Raw genomic sequence first — 12,755 nt, 5'->3', positions numbered from 1 at the left:
ACACTAACTTCTCTAGAAAAATTATTATATACACTCAGTTACTCAGACTATCCACACAGCAAGTGGGCTTTTCATGCTAAACCAAACCAATGAGTTTCCTGTTTACAACCACAGTGTTGTTCTTACAAAGCAATCTGTGTTGCTGTAGCACTTAGAAAATGCTTAGCATCAGTGATGATTTATTCTACAGTATTGTAACTGTATTCCTGAACCCCTAAGTTGGAAACAAGCAAAGGCACTGAAATCACTTGGTGGGGACACAAACCCTGGTACATCAAAGACCTGATTTCAAATGAAAATTCAACCTTACTAGCATTAGGTAAGCACAGTCAAGTTGAACATATTCAGTGACTCACGTAATTGCAACCTCTCTTCTACTAAACCTGAAACTTTTTAATTGGGCATGTCTAAAGAAGCTTAAAAGAAATATCCAATGATAATTTAAGATTTTAACCTAGAACTCTATGTTCTGTGCACTACAACAGTGCAAAGCCAGATAGCTGGCTTTATTTTTCATTATTCCAAAACTAGCTACAAAATTTTGGAGCAAAACAATAAAAAATTGCATCAAGCAACAAAGGAATGTAAAACATTTCCTGTAAAACGTCTGCTAACAAAGTAACATCCATCCACAGAACTCCAACTACTTCAAACTTACTACAGTGTACCATGAAAACGATATGAATTAAAGGTTTCATGCTCAATTTTAAAAAATTAAATGTTTAATTACTGAAATGAGACAAATAACAGACAGGAATTCTGCATCAATCAAAAAAACCCCCAAACAAGTTACAGGCTACTCAGCACACATATACACTACTTCATAGCAGTACAAAAAGAAAGCCACTCTATCTAGCAAACTCCTTTTGACCGAATGTTACTTTTCTACATTATGCAACATATGTTGTGATCAGAACTCAAAAAAATCATAGAAAGAAATCAGTGACTGCAGAAAACATTCAAAACACCAAAGACCTATGAGGAAAAGACCCAGTTTTTAAGTATACCACTGAATTATCAAGTCCCAGATAGAACGCTTTTATTGCAGCTTTCTGTATCCCAAAGCAACGCATCAGATACTGATGTCTGTTTATCTGCATACATATTCAGGCTACATACACATCAAATACAGCTATGCAAGGGGGAATAAAAGTGATCGCGGTTGTCCGTAAAGAGCTGCCAAGCTGCGGGATTAGATGGAAGAGTTCCCATGAAGCGTAAATTAATTTGCTGAAGTTTCACTAGTTTGTCACAAAGGATGACTTTGTTTTAAGGTAATGAAGCCTACAAAACCCTCGGTCATACGCCTTCTGTTTTGGGAACTGCCAGTCTGCCTGAAGTACTGGAGTCTCTCTTACCATTTCACCAGTTGGGTCAAAGCTCTCTGCAACTGGTTTCCTTCGGTTTGCTCTCAAGGACCTCACCCACAGCGTGCCTGCAATCTACCTCCCGAAGGCACAGGATGAAGTTGCACCGAACCGGAGCGTGTGAAAGGACTGAGCCCAGCTGAGGTGCAGCTGGAGATGGTTGCCTGGAGTGCATCGCCTGGGCACTGCCACTAAAAAAGATGCTTAACTAAATAACCAGAAAACCGGGAGTGAGATAAGCACGACTGCTGAGTCAAACAAGGAGTAATTTGGGACCACATATGGAGGAAGCAGAAGGAGTGAGGGGGAGGAGGGAGAAAAAGCCCGCCTGTCCCCACAAGCTGGAAGGCACACGGCAAGGCGGCGGGGCGGGGGTGCCGGCAGCGCTGCCCGCCCGCGGGAGCCCAGCGCCCGCTCCCCCCGCCGCACCGTGCCCACGGCCGGCGCCCGCAGCGGCACAACCGGGCATCTCCCAGCGCCGGGCGGCCGCGCCGGCCGGGGAAGCCCCGGCCCGCCAGACACCGGTTCCGCAACCAGGTCGCCGACGCGACCCTCCCGCCGGCGCTGCCCCGCGGCCGGTTCCGAGCGTCCCCCGTCCGCGGGCACCGCTCCCCCCCGCCGCTGCCGAGGGGCCCGGCGGGGCCGGCCGGGATGCGGAGCGCCGCGGCACCTCCGCTCGCTGCTGCGCGGCCGGGCCCGCCCCGCCGCCCCAGCCCGCGGACCGCACAGCGCTCCGCTCCGCACCGCCGTCCCGGCGGGCTCCGGGCGCCCGCCTGCATCCCCGCCCGCCCCGCCGCCGCCGCCGCACTCACACGGGCGGCAGCAGCATCTCCATCGCGGCTCCGCTCGGGCTTCCTCCGTGCAACGCGGGCGCGGCGAGCTGCCGCCAGCACCATGCCAGCTGCGCTGCCCCGCCGCGGGTGCGGGGTGCGGGGAGCGGCTGCGCCCGCCCGGCCGAGCCCCCGCCGCCGCCGGGAGCCGCCGGCGCTGCCGCTTCCGGGTGCCCGCCCGCGGGAGGGCGCGGCGGGAACGGGCCGCTGTGCGCAGGCGCGCCGGCGCCCGGCACGGCCCAGCCTGTCCTGCGGTGACAGCGGGGTTGGGGCAGCCTGGCCGGAGCCTCCCGCCCGGGAGCGGGACAGCCTGTCCCAGGGACTGTAGGAAGAGGAGGCTGCGACGCCGCTGCCCTTTGCTAGAAGAAGCGTGGCCTTCGAGGGGGATGAGGCAAGGTCTAGTGCCCAAGTGCGTGTCTCCCGCTGCCCAGGAAAGCTGCCCAGGTGGCTCAGGGCAGGGCCGGACAGCGACACCCCGAGCTGCCCTGCGGAGCGCCTGGGTCAGGGTGGCCTCAGCACCAGGGAGCATGGCATGGGGCGCTCCCTTGGGGTCACACGGGTGCTCAGTCGCGGGGTGGGGAAAAAAGAATTAAAGCCGTCTCAGGTCTCCTCAGTGGGAAAATCCACCAGTAGGTGCGCGCCATGAGGGACATGGGCAGCTTGGCAGGCTGGCCAAGGAGCTGGCCGGACAGCAGCTCATGCAGGTGGTTTCAGCTCGAGCAGAGGCCGAAGGGAAGAGCAAAAGTGCATCGGAACGGAGGAGTCGAGCACGGCTGTAGTTCGCTGTGACCTACTGGATCTCATCGGCTTGTATTTGATCAAGTCCAGCAGGAACGCTGCCATTCAGAAAAGCTGTCCTCCTATCTTTTGCAAACGTTGCTGACATTGATCATTAAGTACTTGAGTTGTGTTTTAATGTTTGCTGAAGTAGCCTCTGTGATGCAAAATGGCAGAAAGGAAAGCGAACAGGGATCTATTTCAGACGTGTCTTTGTAAACAACACTGGTTCAACCAATGACCAAGAATACTACATTTAGGAATTTCTGACTTGGGGCATTAGAGAAGAATTTACTGTACTTGAACCTCTGTAAATTACTTCCAAATTTTTGAAGACTGTGTACTGGAAAATAGGTTTAGCAAGCTGAACACAATTCAGGTATTTAAGCCTGATAGTGTCTATAAAATTTAAATGCTTCTTCATTGGAGTAAGACATTTTAAATTGGAATAATGTCTCTAAACTAATAAATCTACTAGTTACTGACCAACACTATTTTTCTAAGATGGAGAAGAGTTTGAGAACAGCATATTTCAAGTAGGAGGGAAAACAAAATGGCATGTGTGTTTTGGATGAAGAGTATTATACATGGATACTTAAAGCCTTCACCAATGTTTCTGATAAAATCACTGGGTATTAAAACTAAATGTATTTTAATCTGTTATTTTCATCTTTGCTAATCTGCAACAATACTCCTCACTTGCAAAATGACATTTTAGTTTTCTCAGTTTACCAATCCTCTTTCACTATACTGTGATGTTTGATTTGGGAGCACTTCACAGTTTTTTCAATGGGTTTCCACTGGAGGTTTTTCTAAATTAAATAATCACGATTGGCAGTGGCTGTTTCCATGAAGTCTGTGCTTTGTAACTGTGGAATTTGTCTCCTCTTGAGAGATAACTAAATTTGCCTCTGGGTTGTATTGGAGAAGACAAGGTACTTATTAAAGATTTAAATACACACCAAAACCTGCCTACAGGAAAGTCTGCTCCAAAGGAGCCAGCCAGCAATAATGCTTTCTGAAATGGAGGTTTAAAATTCATCTGGTTCCACGTAGCATAGCATGACCAAGGGAAGTTCATAAGCAGGTGTGGCCTGGGTAGATCCGAGAGTTGATCATGACTGTCGCATCACACTTTCAGTTTTCTGTAATCTAAAGTAAACTCCTGGACAAGTCACTTTGAAAGACAAGGATCCCAAATTCTACTGATTGATAAGACCTAAGCAAATTGTACTATGTTGTGCTTAACAGTCCACACAAGACTATTGTAAACTAGTGAACTAGTCTGGAAGCTGAGGGGTTTTGTACATACTTTGCATATAGATCCTGCAGGCCCCTAGGCAGCTGCAGTTTCTGTCTCATGCTGACAGGGCAGAACTGTTTAGCAACATTATTGTGGTTTAACCCCAGGCAGCCACTTGCTCACTCCCAAACAGTAGGATTGGGGACAAAATCAAAAGGCTAAAAGGTAGAGAATTTGGGGGTTGAGATTAACACAGAAAGCAGAAGCTGCACACACAAGCAGAGGATATCAAGGAATCAACTCCCTGCTTCCCATGGGCAGGCAGGTGTTCAGCCATCTCCAGGAGAGCAGGGCCACATCACGTATAATGGTTACTTAGGAGGACAAACATCATCACTCCAAATATCCTCCCCTTCCTCCTTCTTCCCCCCACTTATATATTGAGCATGATGTCATTTGGTGTGGAATATCCCTTTGGTCAGTTTGGGTCACCTGTCCTGGCTGTGTCTCCTCCCAGCCTCCCATGCAGCCCCAATTTCCTCACCAGCATGGGTGGGTGGTATGAGAAGCAGAAAAGGCCTTAGCTCTGTGTAAGCCCTGCTTAGCAATAACAGGAACATCTCTATGTTATCAACCCTGTTCAGCACAAATCCAAAACACAGCCCCATGCCAGCCACTGGGAAGAAAATTAACTCTAGCCCAGCTAAAACCAGCACAACCATTTATACTTAAATGAACATTAAGCATTTCCAACCTGTGACTTCGCTCATTTTCTTGCAGTGTTGTTTTGGCTTCAGAGCCAAATGTTCAATATTAGTTCACTTCTGTGATGCAGAGCATCAGAAAGAAACAAAGAGGGCAAGGTTCTAATTTTTTTCCTGCAAATTATGTCTTTGTAATTCAGTCATTCCAAAAAGAACCATTAACAACTGAAGCAAAAACTACTTCAATCCTTCAAACTACATTATGTAGCTATAGCAAAACAACTTGTATCTCTAACCATGAGAAAACACATCCTTTAAATACAATGTCTAGATTTTTATGGGATTCTGCTTGATCCAAAACCTCTTCTTAGAAAAGAACTTTCAGAAAAAAAAACTTATTTATATATGTCTGTGGGTGTATGCATGTAGTTTTGAAAGGAAATGGGCTATGTATGTTATCTATGATGAAATAGCTGTCATTTTTGTTTATACTGCAGCAATTCGAATTACTGCATTTACTGAGAAAATTCCCTGTCATGTTTCAGGCTGTTCCTGTAATAACTCTGGGTGCTTTCCCACTTGTTTCGGTGAGTTACAAAGGAATATGGCCAATTCTTATGTAAGATCACAGGGTTCTTCAGATGTATTGACAGCTAGAAGTACTTTACTGATATAGAAACCCCAATATTATCCATCAGTGAATTACATGCAGTGAAAATGACATTATACTAGCAGAGCTCTGCTTGCTAGCAAGATAGTTCCACAAGTTTCATGGTCCTACAAATAGAATAACTAATGCTGGTAAAAGTCAATGTGACTGCATGCATACATGGTGGTTTTTTAGCATGTTTAAGGGATCACACATTATGGTGACGTGGCCATGTTAGAAGAAATCTGGTTTTAGGTTTGGCCACAGAGGACACTGATGTAAGTTCTTACTTGTGTTTAATTGAAAAACATAGGTTAGGAAGACATCTCCAAAAAGGACATAAAATAAGGTGGTAAGAACATTTATTTAAGATATTAGAAGTCATAGCTTCTGAAGGATTTGTGTAGAATGTTTATGAGGACATGCTGCTGAGGCTAGGATTCTTTTCATGAACAGGGAAGAAAGGAGGGGGGCTAGAATTGAATACTTAAGTACTTCTCTGTACTCCTGTTGCTTCAAACAGAAAAACAATATGCTTCTTCACTTTGTTAGCTCTTGGGTTTTCCATTATATTTGTATCTTACTGAATTGAGTTGTGAGTAAATTTCTACAAAATCTGTGCAAAAATAAGTGTGCATTTATCCAAAATACATGAGAGCACACATGCAGTTTTTCCCCTGTGCATTTCACCCCCAGTAACATTACCATCCAGTAGCAGACCTTTTATACAACCCAGGCCCCTGTATCTAAACAAATCCACAAGGACCTGTGTGGAATTCTTGACAGGACTTGAGTTTAACACAGACATTAGCTACTACTACATTCTTTTGTCTAAGATGCTAGCACTAATATCAGCATTAATGCAGCATTGCCTAATTTTAAAGGCCTCATTCTAGTGGAAGAAACTCCTTTTTCTTGCTTCAGAAGCATGGAATATTTAAAGTTTCAGAGAACCATTGAGCTAAGGACATGAATGCAGTTGAAAAGAATTACACTGAAAAGTAATGTGAAAAGGAAATGCAAGAAAGTGCATACAGCAGACTGAGAAAGGGACCAGATTGCAGAGGCATATGTACTGCAGAGTAGGCAGAGAGAGAAAAAATGCAACATGTAAATTGGGATTGTGAAATAAGGGACAGCAAAGCAGCTGTTATCAAAGAGAAATTGTACTGTGACCAAAATCAGTTAAATACAATTAAGCATGGATTAAAATAGTTAGTCTTTGCTAGACTTTAAATACTCTAATCATATTTCTGGGAAAAAAGCAAATGGTATGATGCTTTTGAATTCTACTTGATGGAGAAGCTAGGTCCCTGTGGTCAGTGCTGTGTTCCTTAAGAATCTAGATTACAGCTTCCAAAAGGGAGTCCTAGCTCAAGTAAGAGTTACGAATCAAAGCAAATGTAGGTCATGGCTATGATTCATATTTGTACTGCAAACTACAAAGATGCAAAGTAGATATCTTGAAGAGCAGATCTAAGGCTCAGTGCTGCAAAGGTTTGGATTTCACATACAGTGTATCCCTGACTGTGAAAGAGGTGGACCAATCCCTATTCTCACACCTGTAGACTTGTGTTGCTTCCTTTACACTGGATAAGACAGTCAGGTCTCTATACTGAGTGGGTTGTTCCAGAAGAAAGACATCCAAAATTATCAGATTTTGCCTTGTGATCACTTAGACTTGATGCAAAGGGAGAAGCAGAAACCTGCAGCAAAGATATCTTGGGAAAAGTTGGACCATCCCAATGTGCAATGTGCAAAGCTGATAAGGAGCTTCACCTCTAACACAGAATTATACATGACTGAAATAAGTTCTGCACCATTTTTGTGTACAGCCAACACCAGAAAAAAAAATTACTTATTTGCAACATTTAGATTTTAGCAAACGTGTCATTGGGTTTTTTTCCTGATTATTTTTCTTTATAAGAGTGTAGAAAAGACTTTTGTTTATTATTATGCTCTGTCATACTTGTTTAACTTGTCAAAACATTGTGTTCTTGAAAAATGAAGCAAAAGTAATTTTCTCCATAGATAATAACTGTAAGGTATAATACTATATCTATTAGATGCAAGCCCATCAAAGTCCGTGTGGTTTTCCTCCATAAAATCCCCCCCGTCCAACAGGAATATTGTGAGATAGTCCTAACCAGGTCAGTCAACCAACCAACACGCCCCTTTCTCAGAAGAAAACGGCTACAGCACATTAATTAAAATTACATTTAAACAACTGATGTACCGCCATCTAGTGCTTCCTGAATGCACAAGCAGACAAAGAAATGGACTTGTTTCAATTGTCCTGGGTATCCAGGATCGGCCTATTGCAAACCAACAGTTAAAACCATCAATTTCTGGTAGTCATGCTGATTGTGAGCTCACCTAAGAACAGTAATTGGGAGCAATTTACACTGTGGAAAGTGACATAGTATGCTGAAGGAATCAATCTGAATATTTACTGTTTCATATGCATATAAAAAAGACCGGAGGAATGGTATTTGCAGTGTCTGCGGCACTTGAGGGGACAGTCAGTGAAAATGAAAAATGCTGTAGATTGGGAAAAAGCAAGTGGGATATACCTCATATGTTGTACAGATTCTTATGTTGTACAAAGAGGCAATGAAATAAAAGACATTAAAATATTAAAATGTTATATTCAGGGAGGCGTAGTGATAACAATCACATAGATCTAGTTGCTGCACAAAATTTTGCAGAGAGGTTGTTCATAGAAAGTGAAAAGCATATCATGCTGCTGTTCCAGAAATTGAGTAAATCTTCATTTGGAATAACCTTTTCTGTGTGTGTAAGAAAGACTAGAAGTACTGCAAACTCATTGGTTAAGAAAATAGCTCAGGATCAATACTCGTAATTATGCAGAATGTCTATTAAAATTGGATTCATAGTAAACTGGTAAAAAAATGACGGGGAAATTTGAGTAAAAGATAAAGGTATGAAAAGGTTGAATCCAATAATTCTGGTACAAGCAGTAGTTATGGTCTTCCTGGAGTAGAATTTTCACTGGTATCAAGGACAGTCTCTTGCCAATAATTCTATGCAAAAGAATGTTGGGATCCAGACTCATAAAATGAGGTAAAAAAAATTGGTAACTTCAGAACTTAAAATATTCAAAAGAATTCAAAAGAATTAACATTGTTGGAATGTTAGTATTTAACCATACAGCCTAAAAAGTTAGTTTACATGAGGGATTTCTTGACGAGTTCATTTTAAGATTTTCAGACAAACTATTCAGAAAACTGAGAAAAAACTGTGGGGAAAAAAACCCTAATTTTTCCTTGAAATTTCATCTTCTGTCTTTATTTAAATTTTATCAGTAGTTTTCCTGAGGTAATTATCAAAAACATTCCTCTTTTTAAATGAAAATCACCCTAGAAAGTATATAATCGGAACTCAAATGTTTTCAGAAAAATCTCTGTGTTTCCTTTTATGTAGTTGAAATAAATGCTTGTCATATTGTGACAGCTTTATAACAGAATTTAAACAGAAATGGGATTTTGAAAAATTGGAAGAAAGTGAAGAAAATTACTTTGCAGAAGGAGTACTTTTCACCCTGCAAATTAGCCATCTGCTTAAGTGCAAAACCATTTCAAACTCTCAAACTCATCTTAACCACAAAAGATCCATTGTGATACTTAATTCTGAACTTTTATACTTCCAGTGTATATTTCTGAAAGTAGACATGAAATTGACAAGTCGTCTCCTTTCTTTAACCTCAGTTTATATGCTTTTTAATATATCTGGGAAATCAGTAAAATTTCAAAACAGTAACCAAGAGTGCTCATTCTGTTTCTCACACTTTTTCCCTTTACTATTATTTTGCTTTTGTCTCATCTGCATAAAGCAATCCAAATTCTCTCTCTACAACTGCATTATCTATCAGTCCTATCTCTGGACTTCCTTATGGTCACATAAGACATTTTTCCAAATTATTTGTACTAATCGATTAGCTGAAGTAACCCATGGCCACACTAAGCCTCCAGTATTTAAATTTGTATATTAATTGGTGAAAGACTGAAAGAGTTTTTATTAATACTGGTGTTATGCACTTCTCTTTTCAATAGCTTGCATTTAAAGGTCACAGAATTTTTAACGGGCATTTTACTTATGCAGCAAAAGCTTCATAGCAAGTGGCAGGTTTTGATTACATGATAACTCTGTATAAATAGACCCATGATGCTCAACACAAAAAGTTTACACTTGCATGATGAGAAAATCTGAAACTATACCTGGAGTGAAAGGTTCCTCTGTATTAAACATACTCAGCAGTGAACTGGTCTTTTAACCTCCATGAGATTTATAAAATTTACAGAAGCTTGAAATGAAATGAGTGCTTCTGAAGTGTCTGTAATCTGAGGCTAGAACATAGACTGCACTTACTGCAGTATGGCTTTCAGGACTATTACAACCAATTCATGCAAATAAAATTTTGTACTGTTACTTTTATCTTTTCACTTCCCATTTGTATTTTTAATAATGCTGGGATCTGTCACAACCTCATACTCTCAGAGCAAAGACTGTATTCTTTACATAGAGCTGAATACAGTTTAAGTACTAATTGTACTTGTACTATGAATAAGAAACAGTAATAATAATTACATCTTATAGCTGAATGTGAAAAAATTTGTGAGCCTTATCCTCTTTCCATTCATGCCAAATTTTAAATGAAACTGAGAGGGAGAAAAGTAGATATTACGCCTCTTTGTGAGGATACAATTGTGACAGCTCGTTCCAAATACTGTAATTTTTACTGATATGGCAAAGGTAATGCCTAAACAGAGCATTTAATCCTGGATATCTAATGTCTTAGTAGAGCTTTCCCTAAGGGCAGCATAGCATTGTTGGGCCATACCACATCCTTGTGTCTTACCCAGATACCTTCATTGTTACTGCTGGAGTTGCAGTGGAAATAATTTAAGAACAGGCCATATCTTTATATATTTTAGACTCCCCAGCATTGGATCATCCTTCAGGAGATACACTTTCAAGTCGTGTGCACTAAAATGACAATGTCTGCAAAATGTGACGGAAGATGAAACAGAAATTGAGCTGAAGAGACTCTTACTTCATTAAAATCTAGCTATATAGTTAAAACCTCTAACCATAAAAATATGCTGTGAATCTAGTGATTAAAATGATATCTCAAAACCAAAACAAATATTGAGTGATCTAGTAAGAACAAGAGTAGGCTACTATAAAGTTTACACGTGTGTTTTAGGTAATCTGGCAGTTCACATATTTCTAAGTATGTTAACGTGTTGTATACAGTAAACATTTATGCAGTTCAAATATTTAAACTTGTAATTTCCCCCAACTGTGCTCTTCAGTAATCCACTGAGAACTCTTAATTTTCCATTCATTAGAAACAAGGCTTACAATTATATATAAATCATACCTATTCAAATGATTGCTAATAAACGTAAACTTAGTGGGACTTTAGGATTCCAAAATAATAGTTAGAATAATTTGTTCTTTTGATTTTATCTTAAACACTAGTCTAATGGCATATCTCACACACTACGTATATGTATGCAAGACATCGAATCGAGGTGTTTTGTAAGTATACAGCACTATGTAGTAATGGATTATACATTAGACCAAATTTCTAAATCTCCGAATAAACAGATTATTAGAAAATTGTCTTTAAACAAGCACAGAGAAATGGCAACTACTTAGCAGCTATTGTGTTCACTTTTAAAATATCACTGTGTTGTTACAATGTACTACATAGCTGAAGAAAAAGGCTAAAACCAAGATTACAACTAGCCTATAATATTTTATGGATACAGGAAGCAGGAATACTTCCACAACCTAAATTATTATGCTGATGAGAAAAGGTAGTTACTTGAACTTATGTAGTCAAGTGATGAATCAAATTCCTGACTGTAGCTTTCTTGGTTTCTAACACTTTGAAAACTGTTCTAAATCGCTTTGGTTTTTTTTCTTTAAATCTCCTTCCCCTCTACTGTTTCCCCTCAAATTTCATCCTTGCCAAATTCAGAATCCAAACCTTTCTGATTAAAGGACACAAAGGTGTATGCTTTCCTAAGAATGCATGTAAGGAAGCCAACAAAATGTGAGGAAACAAGAAAAACAAATGTGCTGTTGGTCATAAATGAAAACAGTAGTGACTAAGCAACATGAGGTGATATGTGAACTTTTGTGAAAGACTTTGTTTTATTGGTAGCGTATTTTTGGTGTGGTTTTTTTTTTGTTGTTGTTAATTCTTTTTTAAAAATTAATGCTATATTAATTATTTTAAAATAAATGGCTATAAAATATTTTAATAAATAATTATATATATTTATAGTTTAAAAAAAACTCTAGCCATTGTCATTAGCTGGCACTGTTATTAGCTTCTTGGCTGTGGGGCTAGTTACAACACACTACACACAAGCATTTCTGGTTATTCCAGACCAGACACTGTTGCTCCTTGCAAAACAAAAGGTAAAGACCTCATGCTTTTCAGGCTGAGGAAAAGCTCAGGCAAAGGCCCTGTGCAGCTAAGTTGTACAGTCATACAAGGGAATGGGAAGTTCTGGCAGTCACATAACACCTTTGTAAAAATTGCACAATCAAGTTGCAGACTGATCTACTGAACCACCCTCAGTCTCTGATGATTATTAGATCTGTGTAGATGTTAAACACACCTGCTAAGATACCTACTTGGCAAAGTAGAACACCTTACAAAAGTAATGCTTGTTTCTTGAGCAGCAAATTGTGGCCTCACTTCACTGTGACTGAAAACTTTTGTTCTCTGTTAGCTAATCAGTAGGATTTGTGTTCTTGTCAGGAAGGAAAAATATGAAAGCACAACAAGGAGGAGGGAAATGGAACATTTAGGCTGAGAAACTGGTATAGAGCATGGTCTTATCACAGGAGCTGGACTTTATCGTAGTGAAACCAGCACATTTAAGGCATCTTTTTAATTTAAGATAGTTGTCCAGTTCATTAAATGTGTGTATCTGTGTAAAACAAGAACAAATTAATGCAAGTGATGAATGTAAATGCCCTGGGTGGGAGGTTTCAGTTGAGTATTTTTTCTAGAAAAAGATATCCAAGAAAAGTCACAGAAACTGAGATGAAAAACTTGGAACTTCTTTGAAGAAGCTCATACCTCAAGAGCAGTTTTCACTCCTTGGCACTTTGACATGCTTTCAAGAGGGGCAGAGCCAC

The 12,755-nt window shown here is 40.7% G+C and overlaps 1 protein-coding gene across 1 annotated transcript in view; it reads right to left on the bottom strand.

Moving 5' to 3' along the window:
* KLHL2 (kelch like family member 2) overlaps nucleotides 1–2,370 on the bottom strand; it is a 55,703-nt gene extending 53,333 nt beyond the window's left edge. The window contains exon 1 of the mRNA XM_085058638.1: nucleotides 2,180–2,370. Coding sequence (XP_084914764.1) covers nucleotides 2,180–2,202 — 23 coding nt within the window. The 5' untranslated portion in view covers nucleotides 2,203–2,370. The remainder of the gene's footprint in view (nucleotides 1–2,179) is intronic.
* Nucleotides 2,371–12,755: the final 10,385 nt, after the last annotated feature.

This window comes from Lichenostomus cassidix, chromosome 4, assembly GCF_008360975.1.
Source record: "Lichenostomus cassidix isolate B80296 chromosome 4, HeHo_3.0, whole genome shotgun sequence".
Lineage (NCBI taxonomy): Eukaryota > Metazoa > Chordata > Aves > Passeriformes > Meliphagidae > Lichenostomus > Lichenostomus cassidix.
Note: the sequence above shows the minus strand (reverse complement) of the source record. Positions and strands in the feature narration are given on the sequence as shown.